This window comes from Canis lupus, chromosome 15, assembly GCF_011100685.1.
Source record: "Canis lupus familiaris isolate Mischka breed German Shepherd chromosome 15, alternate assembly UU_Cfam_GSD_1.0, whole genome shotgun sequence".
NCBI classification, from domain to species: domain Eukaryota; kingdom Metazoa; phylum Chordata; class Mammalia; order Carnivora; family Canidae; genus Canis; species Canis lupus.
In genome coordinates this window covers 56,113,538-56,131,908 of record NC_049236.1, presented here as the reverse complement: position 1 = coordinate 56,131,908, position 18,371 = coordinate 56,113,538, and the positions used below count along the sequence as shown (strand labels likewise).

The window sequence follows — 18,371 nt, the reverse complement described above, 5'->3', positions numbered from 1 at the left end:
TCCGCACTTATGTTCTCTGACATTTAAAAAAAATCACCTTTGATTCTACCAAACCATGGAACGCTAAAAATCATCCCATTCAATAGCAACATTTTAAGAATAACATTGTTTAGGCATATTAGCAGAAAATTTGATAGACTGGATGCATTGGGTATGGATGTATTAGCACAGTGCACGTGGAAATACAGATTAAAATCAAAGTGAAAAACAAGAAAAACATTTGCTTACATGTGAGAGAGATTCATTAGAGGTCTAAACATCCTTTGTTGGATATTTGAAATTTCAATTCCTTCTAGGCTGCTAAAAATATAAAATTAATTATCAAAATGACATATATTACAAGGGTGTAATAAAATGAGTTTTTGTGAAGGATAATTTAATAAAATGCTGTCAGTTAACATTGTGAACCAAACATTCATATTCAGCATGCCCTATGCACTTACTTCCCCAACTCCTTTTTATTCTGGCATTTCTACACAAATATCTCCTCTATTTGAATTTTTTTGGTCCTTACAGATTGTAACATGTTTTGCTCATAGTAACTACTCAATAAGTATTTGTGGAATAAATGAATACACATTATCTTTCAGACAATATTACAATAGAGCAGTTTTGAAATTTTTCTAATAATTTTTAAATAATAAAATTTATCTATTAAGATGCCATTTTACTGAGGGAGCATTTAAATTAAATGAACTGAAGCTTATCTTTTAAAGGCAATTCTTAGACTATAACAGGTTTGTGTGTGTATGTGTGGTGCAAGTATTGATTTATATAATCTAGAAAATTGCATCTTTGGGATAATGATGGCTGAAATAAATGTTTAGATACCAGTGCTAATGGAGAAATGAATATGCATAGTTGCCTTCAGATGATCAAAGCAAACAATCCAATATAAGCTCCTGGTGATTACAGAAAAATATAAAATCATTACCTAATTTTTAGTTTGTAAATATGTAAGGTAAAACTAATAGCTATCTGTTTGTGTATAGTCTAGTGAGCACTCATATGGTTGTGTAGTGCTTAACCATATCCTGGTAATAAAGCTTCTGATTTGAAAGATTCTACAGATTTTATTTTTTAGAATTTATTAGCTACTAGTATATAAATAAAAATTTCATCATAAAGCTATCCCCATAGGTATATACTTACAGAGACTTGAGTTTGACAAGATAATCAAATTGATCTGCTTGAATTTTCTGGATGGGATTATAGGAAAGATTCCTGTTTTTTTAAAAAAAGGCAGCAATAGGTCATTTCTAGAAACTGGTTAAGTAAAGAGAAAGTGCATCTGTTGACTGGAATACATTTAAACATTAACAAAAAAAAGGTGTAGTAACAGCACTTGCCTTAAAGAGTTCACTAAATATTTCAATGAATTAATGGAGATAAAATATTTAAATGAATTGGAATAGCGCCTGGCTGTTAATTAGCACTATGATTTTGTTAGTGATAGGGAGCTAAGACAACATAAGAATGAAAGTGGACTCATCAAGAAATGGCTCTCACCAGAGATGGTAGGGTGCTCTAAAAGAAACCACACATACCTCCCATTTTGCCCAGGACTCATTTAGTTAAATGAAAAACATCTCATTTTTCAAAATTTGAATTAATGGAATCACCCTAAATACTTTTAACAATAAATCTTATGCCAAAGAATGACATTTGTGCTAATGATTTGTGAGGCATGAAATGAAAAGTAAAGGGCTCTAGCTGGGAACAAAGAGATATAGACCAGAGTGACAGTGCAGCTCAATTTTAATCGAAAAAATTTCAGAATCTTTGTGAAAAAATACCTCAAGACAAGAATCATTGATTCAAGGGAGCTTCTCAGGGCAAATTCTCTTTGAAAAATTTATTCTAGGCTAGACTATTAGTTAAGTGGGGGAGCTTCTGGAGGGGTAGTGATTGTAGAAAGATGGGAAGATAGGAAGAGTGACAATGGAAATTGTGTTGTATGAAGAAACAAAGTGAACTCAACAGTCTAGGAATAGAAGGAAACTATATGAACACACTACAGGCCATATATGGAAAGCCGAAGAGTTATAACATCATCCTCAATGGTGAAAGACAGAGGGTTTTCCTCCAAAATTAGCAACCAGACTGGGATGTTCTCTTTTGCTTCTACTTAACATAATATTGGAAGTCCTACCAGAGTCACTAGGCAAGGGAAAAAAGGCATTCCAATTGGAAAGGGAGAAGTAAAATGATCTCTGTTCACAGATGACATGATACTATGTGTAGAAAACCCTAAAAATTTCACACATACACCCAACTGTTATAACAAAATTCAGCAGTTGACAAATACAAAACCGCTACACAAAAACTGAATGCATTTCTATACACTAACAATGAACCATCTAGAAAGGAAATTCAAAAGTAGTATCAACAGAATTGAATACTTAGGAATAAACTTAACCAAGTAAGTAAAAGTCTTGTGCTTTGAAAATAAATGTTGCCAAAAGAAATTTAAAAAGACACCACTAAATGGAAAGACATTGTATGTTTATGGATTAGAAGACTTCATGTTGTCAAGATGTTAATACTCCCTGGGGGACCTGGGGGGCCGCAGTCAGTTAAGCATCTGACTCTTGGTTTCCGTTCAGGTCATGATCTCAGGTTGTGATCTCAGGGTTGTGATCTTGGGCTTCTGGGATCAAGCATGGAGTCTGCTTAAAACTCTCTTTCTCTCAGGCACCTGGGTGTCTCAATGGATTAAGTAGACACGTGACCTTTGGCTCAGGTCATGATCCCAGGTCCTGGGATTGAGCCCCACATCAGGCTCCCTGCTTAGCAGGGACTCTTTCTCTCTCTCCTCCTTTACCCCTCCCCCTCTGCTCTCTCTCTAAAATAAATAAATAAATCTTTTAAAAAAATGTCATTACTCCTCAAAGTGACCCACAGATTCAGTGTAATTTCTGTCAAAATCTTAATCTTTTTGGCAGAGAGAGAAAAATCCATTCTGAAGTTTGCATGGAATCTCAAGGAAGCTTGAATGCTAAAACAATTTTGAGAAAACGTTGGAGCCTTCACACTTCCTAATTTCAAAACTTATTATAAAGCTATAGTAATCAGAACAGTGTGGTACTGTTAAAAAGATAGGTATATAGACCAATGGAATAGGATAGAGAGCACAGGAATAAACCCTTACATATGTGATTGAATGATTTACAACAAGAGTGCCAAGACCATTCAATGGGAAAAGGAGAGTCTTTTCAACAAATGGAGCTGGGAAAACTAGAAAACTATCCACATATAAAAGACTGAACTTAGAACTTTACCTTACGTCATGTGTAAAATGAACTCAAAATGGATCAAACATCTAAGTATAAAAGCTAGAACTATAAAACTCTTAGGAAAAAAACAAATGGGAAAAGTTCCAAGGCATTGGATGAAGCAATGATTTCTTGTATATAACACCAAAAGCATAGGCAACAACAACAAAATAGAAAAATTGGACAGTGGAAAAGCAATTTATAGACTAGAAGAAAATATTTGCAAATCATATATCTGAAAAGGATTTAATATCTAAAATGTATAAAAATTCCTATAATTCAACAACAACAACAAAACAACTCAATTTAAAAAATGGGCAAAAGACTTGAGATATTTCTCCAAAGAAGATAGATATATGACCAATAAGCCCATGAAAAGATGCTTAATATTATCAACCATTAGGGAAATGCAAATCAAAACCGCAATAAGATACCATTTCACATCCATTAGGATGAATACTATTCAAAAAATAGAAAAGAACAAATGTTGTTGAAAATGTGGAGAAATTGGAACCTTTGTGCACTGCTAGTGGGAATGTAAAATGGTGTAACCATTTGGAAAATAGTGTGCTATTTTCTCAGAAAATTAAAGATGGAATTACCACATGATCCAACAATTTTATTTCTTGGGCTAGATACTGAAAAGGCTTGAAAGAAAGGTCTCAGACAGATATTTGTACACCCATATTCATAGCAGCATTACTCACATAGCTAATAGGTGGAAGGAATCTAAATGACCATTAATGAATGAATGGATGAACACAATGCATCATAGAAATATAAAACTATATGTAGTTTTTTATATATATACAGTGAGTTATTATTTAGAATCACAATATTACTGATTAATGCTATTATTCAGAGTAATATCCAGAAATTCTGACTCATGCTACAAAAAGTATGAACCTTGAAGACACTGCGCTAAGTGAAATAAGCCAGTCACGAAAGGTCAACTATGGAATGATTCCATCTATATGGCTTACCTAGAGTAGAAATATTAATAAATACAGAACAGAGATACTGGTGAGGAGAGGTGATGGGGAGATATTGTTTAATAGGTATGGAGTTTCAGTTTGGGAGGACGTAAAAGTTCTGGAGACGGGTGGTGATGGCTGTACAGCAACATAAATGTATTTAACGCCACTGAACCGCACACTTAAAAATGGTTAAAATGCTAAATTTTATGTTAAATATATTATTACAATTTAAAAATAAGAGAGATTGTTAAAAAATAAAAAAATGAAGTGATAAAATTAGTATCAGTCTTACAATTGTGAGAGTTCCTTCAGATCCTTAAACACTTGCGGTGGAAGATTTTCAATCTTATTACTTCCTAAATCCCTAGGGAAATAATTGCAACCATGTCATATTATTTTCTTAAGACTTTATCCATGTCCTGTAATTTGTGAGGAAACCAGTATACAACTTTTTAATGCTGTTAGTGAGTTATATTACTTGCCAGAAGTCTAAACGGTTTTAAAAAGTGTAATGAGAAAATATAAAAGTAATTTATCTCATTTCATCACTTCTTCACAGACAAATGCTTGATGGTATTTGATCTTGTTCCAACAGATCCAATTTTCTAATTTAATTAATGTATGAGTTGTGCCTCTTTTTCTCTTCCCTTCGTTCCCCTCTTCCTTTTGCATTAGAGTACGAATATGACTTGGAACCTTAATTTTTGCACAGTTCAAACCCATGTCATTCAAGGTCAAGTGTAGTTGCTAGCCCACACTTTAGGAAAAACCCAACTGAGAAGATTAATACTAAAAAAAAAAAAAAAAAAAAATTGTCAGGACGCCAGGGTTGAGCGCCTGCCTTAGGCTCAGGGTGTGATCCCGGGGTCCTGGGATCAAGTCTCGCATTGGGCTCCCCGCATGGAGCCTGCTTCTCCCTCTGCCTGTGTCTCTGCCTCTCTCTATGTGTCTCTCAAGAAAAAATAAATAAAATCTTAAAAAAATAAAAGAATTCTCTGAAGGACATAAATTTCATTGCTCAACATATTTAATTCTGACAATAGGCTACTATGTGCTTGGGCCACAAAGCTTTGGTTTACCAGAGAGTTGTCTTAATGCACTTTGGAATTGGGTCATTGATCTTAAAAAAGAGACAGTATAAAGAGTTGATTTATAGGTTGGGATGTTATCCAAGAATCTCCAATTTCTTTGTGGATCCAAGATTATCTTTTGTTTCCGGAATTAGCAAAGTATGTCTTTTTATCTTATGGTCTCTGAATCCTAACACTCTAGGAAACAAAACAAATGTGCTGTTGCTGTTCCTTTCAGCAGTAGGACAGAGTGCTGTAGGATGTATTTTATGTATTAATTTTATCCTGACTTTATTATTTCATTGTAGTTATGTTTCCTTTATCTCACTTGCCTTAAATACTTTTAAAGTATATTTTTGTAAGCTATCTGAGTTCATTGGTGGCTCAAAGTGTATGCAAATAATGCTAGGAAAAGAGATAAATATTCCTCATATGTATAAAAGCAAATATGTGTAACAAGTAGCAACTGAAAGAGTAGAAAGAAAAAGGTCTTATCAAACTTACAATTCAGCTAGCTTCTGAAGAGGTGCAAAAGTATTTTCATTTAGGTGATTAATTTTGTTTTTCCTCATTACCCTGAAAGTAAAAAGAAAAATATGTTGTGGCTCCTTGAGGTAAGTGATAAATGAGGTTTTGGAGAGATTAACAGCCTGAAAAAGAAAGAAAAGATAATTACATACAGTGCATTTTCACATCAAGTATTTTGTAGTATGGCAAACTACCCAGTCTGATTTTGGTCTTAAATTTCTCAAATCTTTTAGTGATGATAAAAATAAAATATTCAAATTTTTAAGTGAGGTAGAGAAGAATGCTGCAAGGGAAATTGTGGAAATGTGAACTCTTGAGAATACAGACTGAATATCATGCAACTGAGAGCACAGGGAGCTGTCTTAGGGTCGCCTCTTCTTTAGGAGACATAGAGTGTGTCTCTAACAGAATACTGCCCTTGCCCCCCCCCCCCGCCCCCCCAATCGCACTCACACACCTTTGGTAGTTGATGGGACTTGGAGTAGAGTTGCCTAGGGAAGTCTAATCTAAGCTGGACCAATTCAGAACATCTCTAGTTTGGGATGTTGAATCAGGCTGTATGTAATTTTTGACCGGTTCATTTCTGCCCTGATCTCATGTATTAAGAACCAGCATAAAAGACTAACTCACAGAAAAGTTTTAAAATGTTTCCAATTCTTTAAATGTTATGTGGCATGCCAGGAGGTTGGCCTTGTGCCATCTTGAAGTATTTATTTCCTCTCAGCTCTCCAAACCATTATGAACTCCTGCCAGTATCCCTAGACCAGAAAAGTACGAGCACCTGCCAAGAGGAAACTCACAAATGATTTCTTCACACAGAGGCTTCTTTAAAAGCAAACCAAAGTAGAATAGCAAAGAAGTTGTAAGTTTTGGTCTCTGTTGTTCAGGTACAATTTGGTTTCCTTTGAGCAGTTAGTAGGAACTGTTTTTGCATGATCATTACAAAGCATCCTGTACCTGAAGACGCCTGAGCTCACTGATTAAGAGTTCAAATATCTTAGTGGCTTGAACCCGCTGGAATGGAGGATGCATATTAGAGAAAAATTGTTGTATCAGTGACAGTTATTTCATTGCCTGTACACAAGGGTCCTAGTATTATGGCTTCTAAGAATGGATTTCTAGGTGGATTCTATATAGTGCTTTCTAAACTTTTCCCATGGTAACTACACTTAAAAACATGGGACGTAACATACACCCACACAACCCAAGATTCAAGAAATAGTACATTTAATTATCTGAATTACACTCTGATATTTTTATCCGATTCAATTCAACACTGTTTCATTAAAGAAGCTAGTCAGGAGATGCCATATTGCTTTCATCACCCCCTTGTGAGCTTCAACCCACAGTCTGAAAAAACACTGTTCTGAAAAAAATGAGCTGTATATGAAGCAGTTGTGTTTTTATATTGTAAGAAGCTCCAGCATCCTTCACTTTCATGGAAAAAGCAGCGTGGGTTTAAAATAGGCCAGAAGGACATAAGGAGAAATAATACTCAATGACACTCTAAAGTTTATCCTGGTGTCCACAATTATATCTTCAGGGGTGTAGACATTCTACAGTATCTTTTATAATTTTGGTTATGATTAAATTTTTTTCCCACAGTCTATACAGTAATAATTTGCATAGGGCAAATATTCTTATAGATTAAGACCAACTTAGTGTTTTTCAAACTGAGATCCCAGGAGAGATTCTAGGTGGTCAATGAAAATTTCTTTCCATTAAAATGGGTATTATTTAAGTTCTAGAAAAATAGGTCTCATATAATACAGTACTGTTGTGATGATCTATGCGTGTTGTGAATCTTGGTTAAGTCTGGTGTGAACTTCAAAAATTTTGCCAATGTGCTTTGGTTTCAGAAAACTTTGTCATAAGTGAACATTTGCTATAATTACTGTGCATGTTTATGCTAACTTATGCTCACATATGTGATTAATTTTGTTTGTAAGGAGATATAGCATCACTTCAAAAGGATAAAACACTACTTACAAAACAGTTAAATTACCGCAAGAAATAAAAGTCAAATTTCTTAAATTATGGATATGGTTGTCTTCCAAGTCCCTGAAACATAAAAACAAAAATGATAAAGCTAAATTTTGATCATAGAAATAAATTGGTCAAGCACTATTTGTTATCTAATAAGATCTCTTTTTTTCACATACTATATATTTCATATAGATTCCCACAAGTAGCCACTTATATAAGAGCAGAAATAATAAATAAATGTAATGCTTCTTTTTCTGTGTTCATAGGAAAAATGTTTGAGTCACATCTGTATCATATGTTCACATGGGTATATATGTTACCCCGAGAAATGTGAAGAGAATGAAGAGTCAAATTAAAAACTGTTATGATAAACATCCACTTTCTCACCAGATTTTAATAGTGGTATGTATAATATACATCTGTCTACACTGCTCCCTTGTGGTCAATTCAACAAACTCCTATCTCCTTAAAAAACGACAACAAAACAACATCTGTCTAGAGTCACCAGTGCCATTTCTCTAAGTGGTATGACCCTATTTGCTACAGTCTGCAGAAGATTCTATTGTTGCTACAGAAGCTCCTGCTGCCAAAACAATATTTCACCTCTACCTCCCTTGCCTAAACACCTCCCAGGAAAAATTGTCAATGACCTTTACTTCTGAGGACACCATCGTTTGCTTTATTATACTGTCACACAGGCCAATGCCATCCTTGGCTTTCCAACTTCCAATTTAGGGAGATGCATGTAGACCCTATCTGTACTCCCTTGCTGTGTGATGCTATGTCAGCATCAGGAGTCTGGTCTGAGCTGTAAAACTTGTCACAAAATGTATGTTTTAATGTCTCTTCTTTATTCATGGTGGTCATGAAGGCATTCTTTTATTCTCTCTCTTTTATTGTTAAGTTTCTTTTGTAAGTTTGTAGAACAGAGAGTTAGCCGAGGCTAGGGATATGCTTTCAGGAGTAAATGATGGTCCTTAAATCTGCTCCGTCTCCCCCAACACTTAGTTTACTGGTCACCATATAATATATAGAGCTATTCAGGAACAATTGTGACTAAAGTATATGAACTGAAGTGTGACTCTGGTATTAAAATCTGCCAGGGAAACATGGGTAACATTAAAAGAAGCACCTACATTCCACTGGCAAGGCTACATCTGGAATAGTTAGTTCTATTCTGGGCCTTGCAATAAAAATAGACTTTGACAAATCAGGCCGTATCTGAACAATCTGAAAATCAGGATGTACGGGGCCTAGAAATCAAGTCAATTGAGGAAAAGAGTGTATTTGTAATAGAAAAGAGCAAAATGAGAGAGCTATATTTGAAGTCAGGCTGTAGATGATATCATAGGGTTTTTCTATGTTGCATTCAGGTTGCAAAATTAGATTTACTGGTTGAAGGACGAAAAAGATTTCATATTTAAGTTCACCATCTATAGTACCCGGAGAATAAGCTTATTGTGGCTACAGGTCTTTAGCAGAGGCAATATACCATAACTCAAGAATTTTGTAGACAGGATTTCTTACTATACAGAATATTGTATTAAGTCTTAAATCTTGATTCTAGATCATTCTTCTAAAGAAAAAATTCTATTGTTCTCTTCAATTGGAAACTAAGTATTTATAGTACTACTTTTTTTGGTCATTAGCTTCGGTCAAAGTTTCTGGTCTCTCGCAATATGCATTGTCAGTGACACAGACTGTGTTTCTTTCTTCTTTTATTGCTGTTACCATGAATCTACCACCAGGTGGTGATGCTCTCTTAAGTCTCAGAAAATATCCTGTGATACTGAGTTGATTTATTTTTCTTGTTAGCTACTACTGTAACATTTTTTTCTATTAAGCTAACAAAAATATTTAAGTTAGTATTAATTTACTAATTTGCAAAAATCAATAAGGGGTATACATCAAGGCATAAATTAGGGACTTGATCAAATCATCAGTTTAGTTGGATTTTGAGTTTATTTTAAGCTTTATTTGGGAATTTGTTTTGGCTTTCTTCCTAAAATTAGACGCTTTAGTCCTTGATACACAGGGATCGGGTTGGAGGCATACAAATCTGCTTCTTGTCCCTAGCTCTAAGCCCTAAGTGAGCTGACAAGGGGTGTTTTTCTTGCTTTTCTTGCTTCTAATGTCTAGACTACTTTTCCAACTTCCAATAAGCCTCTAAACTTAACCATATATTTTTTCCCTTTATACATGGTCGTTAAGTTTGGCTAATTTGGTCATGAGGTTTCAGAATTGGCTAAAAGTGAAAAATTGATTCCATCTGAAGAACACACTAACAACACCAATAATCTTTCTTCTCAACTTTCTCTCTTATCAGCCTGGTGGCATTTAAACATTCATATCTCCTTAACCTCTACTTCCTCCTCTTTGAAACATTTCTCGCTCCTATTTCACAGAGACAATTGAGGTGATGAAGCAGGGAGGAGCCCCTGACTTTCTACTCAACATCTATAAACTTAACCTGTATATGCCCTTGGGTCTCCTAGTCTCAAGAAGAGAGAGATGACCCTTCCAATCCCTCCATCTGTTTTCTCGAGTTTGGCTTATGTGTGTGTATGTCCTAAAATATATGGTCAATTTTGGCGAATGTTCTTTGATTGTTGTTTGCTTTCAGGTTTATATCTATTCGAATTAGGTGCAGGTACGTATAACAGACACCCAACCATAACTGCATAAATACTCAACTACAGTTAGGTAGTCCAGGGCTAGTATGGTAGTTTAACAAAGTTGTTAGTAACTTCTTTTCTTCTTTTCTTTTCTTTGTTTTCTTTTCTTTTCTTCTTTTCTTTTCTTTTTTTTTCTTTCTTTTCTTTCTTTCTTTCTTTCTTTCTTTCTTTCTTTCTTTCTTTCTTGATTGTGTTTATTTATTTGAGAGAGAGAATGTGGGCGAGAGCAAGAGAGAGCACAAGAAGGGGGAGGGGCAGAGGGAGAAGAACCGGGAGCCTCTGCTGCCATGGGAGCCCCAAACCGAGCTTGATCATGACCTGAGCCAAAGGCTGACGCCCAACCAACTGAACCACCCAGGCACCCTGAAACATCTTTCAAATTTACTGTTTATATGCCCTTGTCTTCATAGTCTAGGATGATACTAAAGCTTGAGCCATCATATGCATGTTTTTGAATGAGGAAAGAGAGGAAGGGCTTGCCTTTTTCTCTTTAGGAAGACTTCCTTGAAGTTCCCCACTAAACTTCTTCCACCTTATTAATCAGAGCTTAGACATGTGGCTATATCAAGATGCAGGAAAATCTGGGAATGTATTTTAGCTGGGCACACTGCTGTCCCAAATGTGTCAGTTCTGTTATTGAGAAGGGACATTGTCGTTTGATATACAAAAATTAGAGTTGGGTCATTAATTATGTTATTTAGTTCTTCGTATCCCTTTTGGTTTTACTTGATCTTTCATGGACTAATAGAGGTGGGTTATTATCTGTTACTGCTCATGTATGCCTACTATTCCTTTTGGTTACTGTATGAATCTACTTGGCACATATATACTTATTATGTAATATCTTTTGTTAGAAATTGCACACTATAGTATTTATTTATTTATTTTTATTTTATTTTTTTAAAATTTTCTTTTTATTTATTTATGATAGTCACACAGAGAGAGAGAGGCAGAGACACAGGCAGAGGGAGAAGCAGGCTCCATGCCCTGGGAGCCCGACGTGGGATTCGATCCCAGGTCTCCAGGATCGTGCCCTGGGCCAAAGGCAGGCGCCAAACCGCTGCACCACCCAGCGATCCCCACACTATAGTATTTAAATGTCCTTCTTAGTGTTGTTTAATGCAAATTGGCCAGAATTTAACTACTTAGATAAAATATGATGCCTTCTTTTTTACTGGTTTGCATCTACATGGAATACTTTAGACCAGCCTTTTATTTTCGATCTTTCTTAATCACTCAATTATAGTTTTTTTTTTTTTTTTTTTTTTTGTAAATAGCATGAATTAGGTTTTGTTTTGTGAGCCAATTTGAAAAATCTCTTTTCTTTCTAATAAGTAAGTTAACAGTTAAACCCACTTGAGTGTACGGAGATGACTAATATATCTGACCTTAGTCTGCTATTTAAAAATATTACTTACTATAAGGTTTTATATGTTAAAAAACTTTCAACAAATTAAAAAAACTTTATTTTTTTAAAAGACTTTGTCTATTTATTCATGAGAGACATGGAGAGAGAGAGAGGCAGAGACACAGGCAGAGGGAGAAGCAGGCCCCATGCAGGGAGCCCTATGTGGGAATTGATCCGGGGTCCCCAGGATCAGGTCCTGGGCTGAAGGCAGTGCCAAACCGCTGAGCCACCCGGGCTGCCCTAAAACCTTTATTTTAATATTTAGAAAGGTTTGTATAACTATTGGTTATCTTTATAACTTTACCCAATACACTGTATCTTCTCTTTCTAGAGAATAACAATACTTACTCATTTCCTATTATAACTTATAAGAACTGATAAAATGAGTATATATTGTCTTCCTTTCTGCTCCTCTGCTTTTCTCCCACCATATGATTTTGATAAGTTGTATGCTTTTTGTTAATATTCAGTTTAGGAATATCAAATATCCACATTTGGTGGATTTGTTGGTTTTAAGTGATGTCTTTTGACTCCTAGTTATTTTCCTTTATGGTTTCATGATTATCACTGTATTCATTTTGAAACTGTTTACTCATCTAAGATTATTAAGTCTTCTTGCTGAATTGACCCCTTTATCATTGTGTGATATCCCTCTTTATCCCTGGTTATAGTCTCTGTTCTAAAGTCTATTTTTCCAATATTATTGTGTAGATGATAAAGTTCCTTCCTATCTGTATGAGCAGTGGTGTTTTGTGACTTTCTATATCCTAAGCATAATCCTGTTGGAATAGAATTGTAATACATTGTACTCTTTGGTGACTTTTTCTTTCTAATTCATATTATGCTCTTGAAATTGAGCCAGGTTGACTGAAGTGGGGCTCAGTCATTGATTTTAAATGCTGTGTGTATATCACAGTTTATTTTTCCATCTGGGTCCACATCTTCCAGCCCCTTGCTCTATAATATATCTTCACTGTTTTCTATAGTTTCAAATTCTTCATATTAGCTTCTCCTGCCTATAAATAAACTTGCTTCATCTCCTATCAAAGTAGGTTTAATTTACTCTCTTGATCTTTAGTTCACCTTTGCCCCATCTGTTCTTGTGCTTATTTATTACTTATATTTCTAACTTTTTGAATTTCCCAACTTCTATTGTGGCGTTTATAGGTTTTTGTTTTTGTTTTTGCTTTGAAAGAACTATAATAAAGATTTTAATCTGTTGTCTGTCTGAGCATATTATCCTGGGCTGTCATGTTTTTTATGTGTATTTTTCCACTAAGTCAGTTGAATAATTTTTTTTTTTACTAACACATCTAACTGATTTTTCAGTTTATACTTTGCTACATAAAAGTTCATGTGTGAGGTAAAGATACAGTGATTAGTTTTAAAATAAATGAATATTTATGAGGCAAACATTATTATTACTAGCATTAAAATTGGTATAATACTATCAGGAATGCATACAAAATGACTTTTTTGGATAGCTAAAATTTAAAGACAGTAACTTTAGTGATGAAATTATAAAAAGTCCATTTCTTTAGTAATGGATCTTCGTTTTTTTTAGATTTGCTTATTATTTTGTGAGAGAGAGATGGCAGGTGTGCCTGAGCAGGGGGAGGCAGAGAAAGGAGAGAGAACCTCCAGTAGACCCCATCTTGAGCATGGAGCCCAACCTGGAGCTCGATCTCAAGACCCTCAGATGATGACCTGAGCTGAAATCAAGAGTTGGACATTTGACCAGGGGTACCTGGGTGGCTCAGTTTGTTGAACCTTCGACTCTTGATTTTGGTTCAGGTGATGATCTCATGGTGGTGGGATGTCAGCCTCATATGGGGCTCCCAGTTCAGCAGGGAATCTGCTTGGGATTCTCTCTCCCTCTTCCACGGCCCCTCCTGCTGCTTGCACACACGTGCTCTCTCTTTCTCTGAATACATAAATGTCAAAAAAAAAAAAAGTTGGATGCTTAACCGACTGAGTTACCCAAGTGCCGCTTTAGTAATTAATCTTAATCATTTAAAGTTTTATCTGAGGTGTGCCTGAGCGGCTTAGTCAGTTGAGCATCTGCCTTCAGCTCAGATTATGATCCCAAGGTCCTGGTGATGGAGCCCCTTATGGGGCTCCTTGCTCAGGGGGGTGTCTGAGTCTCCCTCTGCCCCCCTCTCCTGCCCCACTGGCTCCTGCACTCTCTCACTCTCTCAAATAAATAAAATCTTAAAAAAATAAAGTTTTATCTGAGATGTATATTTGGCTGCCTTTTTAAAAGCAAAGGAAATGTTTATTAATGTATTGCATAATATCTTCTACATTTGCTTCTGGTCTCAGTGTATGAATTTTTAATTGCTAGTTTACTTATGTAAATATTAATCAGTTTTGCTTTATTACTAAGTTTGGATTACTGAGCATGTAATAACTGTTTAATGTGATCATTTGAAACAAAATTTAATTACAAGGGATATTGAACTTAATTTGCCCTTTTCTCAAATATGTCAGGTTGTCAACAACGGGAGTTCTGTGCTGTCATACCAAGATGCCCTCTGGACTTAGTAATGATTTTGGGGATGTTTGTCTTCCTCTAAATGGTTCCAAACTAGTGTGTTTTGAATAATTATGTCTACTTTTTATAGCGTTTCCCACTCCTGCTTTGTTATCAGGTTGATAGTTCTCACTTCACACTAATGTTTTGAACTTCATCTTTCCCCTCTACTTTTAATCTGACTACTGTGAGCTTAGAAATCAAACAACACTTCTGAGAATTTCCTACAAAATGAGAGACAGAGGAAGTTTTCATATAAACTGTATATACAGATAATTGATTGAACTTTTAAATAGTTATTTTTGTGTTACTTATATCTTCATTTTTACCTGCATTTTAAATAGGCAAATTTATTGGGTAATTAACCACTGAATGGGTAGAATGATCCTTATTACCATAAGCAAAGTTACGGTGTAAACACGTCCATGAAACATATTCTATTGAGATTAGACTTCAAAAATAAATTCTAAATATCATATGCTCATTATGCCAAATTTAGGAATGAGACTAAAGAGACTGTCTTTCTGTATCAAACTGATACTTGAAAATAGATCGACAGAGGGAAGAAAGAGATGTTCTATGGATACTGTGACATCTCTTCTTTCTTCTTCCTGCCTCCAAAATTGTGTGTGTGTGTGTTGTTTTATCTAGAGATAAAACAGAGTCTAGAGGAGTTAGTTTAGACAATGGGGATGTTTAATAACAAAATCATGCTAAAGTAATTTGAGGAAATGTGATACGACATTAACAACCTATCATTTTAAAAAACCCAATATCCAAAATGAACGAGGCAAAACCAGGAAAGTTAGCTGACTTCTTTAAGAAAAGATTCATCAACTTACAGCCAATGCAGTCTTGGCATGTACTGGCAAAGGGGTTTATCCGGCAAATGAGTGAGGACATTATTCATCAGTGCTCTGAAAAAGAAAAGAAAGAAAAGAAGTCACATTTTTCTGGTTCTTTTCTCATCTTAGGTCAAACATGGTATTATTATTCTTTATGAAACCACAAAAATCTGTTAGTTGTCTTCTGTTTTTTTTTTCTGTAAGTCTTGTTATATTTAAGTGCTTGTTAGTAATAAAATTCGACAAATGATAGTTGTCAAATGGAGGAAGCAGCAATGTTAGTAACTGAAAAAAAGCCTGTGCCCTTCAAAAGTGGGTAGTGAGAAGGAGGTGACTTTAAAATGAATGTTATTTTTCTTTACCAAGATTAATACTGGGCAGTAATGGTGTGCTTGAAAATATTTCAATAAAACATGGTAGTGAGGCTGTATTCAGTTTTGATGGGCTGATGTCCTAGAAGACAGAAGATCTTATAAAATTGTTACGACTACAAAGTAGTCTCATAGAATATAATTAAGAGATGGATTTTAGTTGGAAAGGCCTTTTTGGGGTTTTAACAATTCCATATTTAATGCTGTTAAACTTAAAGCAGTAATCTTTATTCATATCTTTTCCTTCAATTGAAATATTTGCTTTAATTTTTAGTACTTACAAGAGAATAAGAGAATTTAGTCCATAAAATGTTAGTGGGGAAATTCGACTGAGGTGATTATCTTCAATTATCCTGCCAGCCAGAAGAAAAAATTGATTCATTTATATATTTAGAATATAAAAACTAATACTATAAAATGCCACGTAAATTAAACATACAGCCATTCTAGTCTGTGGAGATCTTCAAAAACACCCGGCTTCAGGAAAGTTATTCTGTTATGACTGAGATACCTGAAAAAAAAGAGAAATGACTACAATAAATGTGTTACCTTCTTTTTTTCCTTCTTCTTCTTCTTGTTCTTCTTTTTAAAAATTTTATTTATTTATTCAGGAGAGACACAAAGAGAGGCAGAGGGAGAAGCAGGCTGCAGAGGGAACCTGATTCAGGACTCGATCTCAGGACCTTGGGATCATGACCCGAGCCAAAGGCAGACGCCCAACCGATGAGCCATCCAGGTGCCCCTTTTTCTTTCTTTTTAAAAGATTTTATTTTTAAGTAATCTCTACACCCAATGTGGGGCTTGGACTCCCAATCTGGAGATCAAGAGTCACATGCTCTACTGACTTAGCCAGCCAGACGCCCCAAAAGTGTTACATTCTTGATATCCTACATTAAGGAAAGGAAAAACAATAATCATCGGTCTTAGATTTTCTTATATGTTATTCTCATCATACCTTTTCCCTTCTTTTGGGTCTCTAAAAGTTTTTTGTCACTTACCTTTTCATGTCTTGGCTTTAGTTCCCCTATAGTCAATCAATCAATCAATCAATCAATCATCCACTCTATTCATTCATCTATGCGTTTACTCATCAAATTGCTTTGGCTATCTACTCTGTGGCACTGTGCTAGGTTTATCATCCCTTTCTTTGAGGGGCTAGGAGTCTAGAGGGAAGACAGAAGATGAACAGGTTATTACAGCAATATGGGGAAAAGAGAGAAATGAACAAGGTATGCTCGCTTAGACATTGCAAAGGAGAAAGCACTTGGCTTTGTTGGGAGTGGGGACTGCAGGGTGTGGAAGAGCAAGGGGGCCCAATTAGATGGACAGAAATTTGGATGAAGATGTCATTCATAAAGCAAAGAATGGCTAGAGTTAATATAGGCAGAGGAGATTGCTTGTGCAAAGGCAAGAGGTATGAGAGAGAGCAACAAGTTAAGGGATCACCAGGTATTTCAGTGCGGTCTCACCACGAAGGGGCTGTGAAGAGAGACAGAGGATGAACCTGGGAGTCAGTGGGGGGCCTGATCTGGAAAAAAAAAAGGCCATTCCATGCCTTACTGAAGAGTCTGACCTCACCTTACCTATCCAACTGTCCCTTTTACCTTTCTGCAGAGTGAATCACTCTGTTGATCTTGTCCTCCTGCCACGTTTATTTCTACCTCAGTCTCTTTAGTAGAGCAGTGCGCTGCTCTGACTCTGCCGTCAGACAGTTTGAGTGCTAGTGTTGCTACTTATTAATAGTGTGACCGTAAGCAAGCAGTTAACTTCTGAAAGCCTCAGTTTACTCATCTCCAAAATGGAGGTAATATTAGTACCTACTTTATTGGGTTGTAACATTTGAGGCAGTGCATGTCATAAGCACTCAGTACATATTATTTATTACAACAACACCTCTGTTCATGCCTCCCATTGTGGTTTCTTTCCTTTTCTTTTCCCCTTCTGCCTGTGAGTCACATGCAAATTATAGTTCAAATTTCACTTCCACAAACACATGGACCACGTTGACTTCTCTCTTTTCTCTATTCCGACAGTTCTCAGTGTTGACATCTTATAAAATTTCTCCTGCTAGTCGGTCTCCCCAGTCCCTACCAGGTTTGACATTTGCTTAGGGGTAGCAAGAGATGATGCTCATATTAGAGCCACTTCCTTCCCTCCCTTGTAAACCTGGAACCCCATTTGGGGACAGCAAGGGTAAAGAATAGTTATAACACTTTCTTGTGACCACCTCAGAAGTATCCTTTATGTTTTATTTAATTTATTTATTTGTATTCCTTCATTATTCATTTATTTGTTCTTTCAAGATTCCATTTAAATTCAAGTTAGTTAACATACAGTGTAGTATTAGTTTCAGGAGTAGAATTTAGTGATTCATCAGTTGCATATAATACTCAGTGCTCAGCACAGGAGGTGCCCTCCTTCATGCGCATCACCCAGTTACCCCATCTTCCCTTCCACCTCCCTTCCCTCAGCCCTCAGTTTGCTTGCTATAGTTACGAGCCTCTTATGGTTTCTCTCTCTCTCTCTTTTTCTTATTCTATTTTTCCTTCCCTTACCCTATGTTTTTCTGTTTTGTTTCCTAAATTCCACATATGAGTGAAACCATATGAAAATCATCTTTCTCTGATTGACTTATTTCACTCAGCATAGCACCTTCCAGTTCCATCCACATCAACGTAAGTATTCATCCCTCTGATGGCTACG

At 35.7% G+C, this 18,371-nt stretch overlaps 1 protein-coding gene across 5 annotated transcripts in view; it reads right to left on the bottom strand.

Annotated features, from left to right (window-relative positions):
• RXFP1 (relaxin family peptide receptor 1) overlaps nt 1–18,371 on the bottom strand; it is a 94,722-nt gene that overhangs the window by 8,596 nt on the left and 67,755 nt on the right. For 4 of the 5 annotated variants that reach the window (XM_038559107.1, XM_038559110.1, XM_038559109.1 and 1 more), the window contains 8 exons: nt 16,108–16,179; nt 15,950–16,021; nt 15,295–15,369; nt 7,840–7,911; nt 5,827–5,898; nt 4,545–4,616; nt 1,153–1,224; nt 229–300 (listed from right to left, as the gene is read on the bottom strand). In XM_038559107.1, the coding sequence (XP_038415035.1) occupies nt 229–300; nt 1,153–1,224; nt 4,545–4,616; nt 5,827–5,898; nt 7,840–7,911; nt 15,295–15,369; nt 15,950–16,021; nt 16,108–16,179 (579 nt within the window). The remainder of the gene's footprint in view (nt 1–228; nt 301–1,152; nt 1,225–4,544; nt 4,617–5,826; nt 5,899–7,839; nt 7,912–15,294; nt 15,370–15,949; nt 16,022–16,107; nt 16,180–18,371) is intronic. The other variant, XM_038559108.1, reaches the window with a different exon arrangement.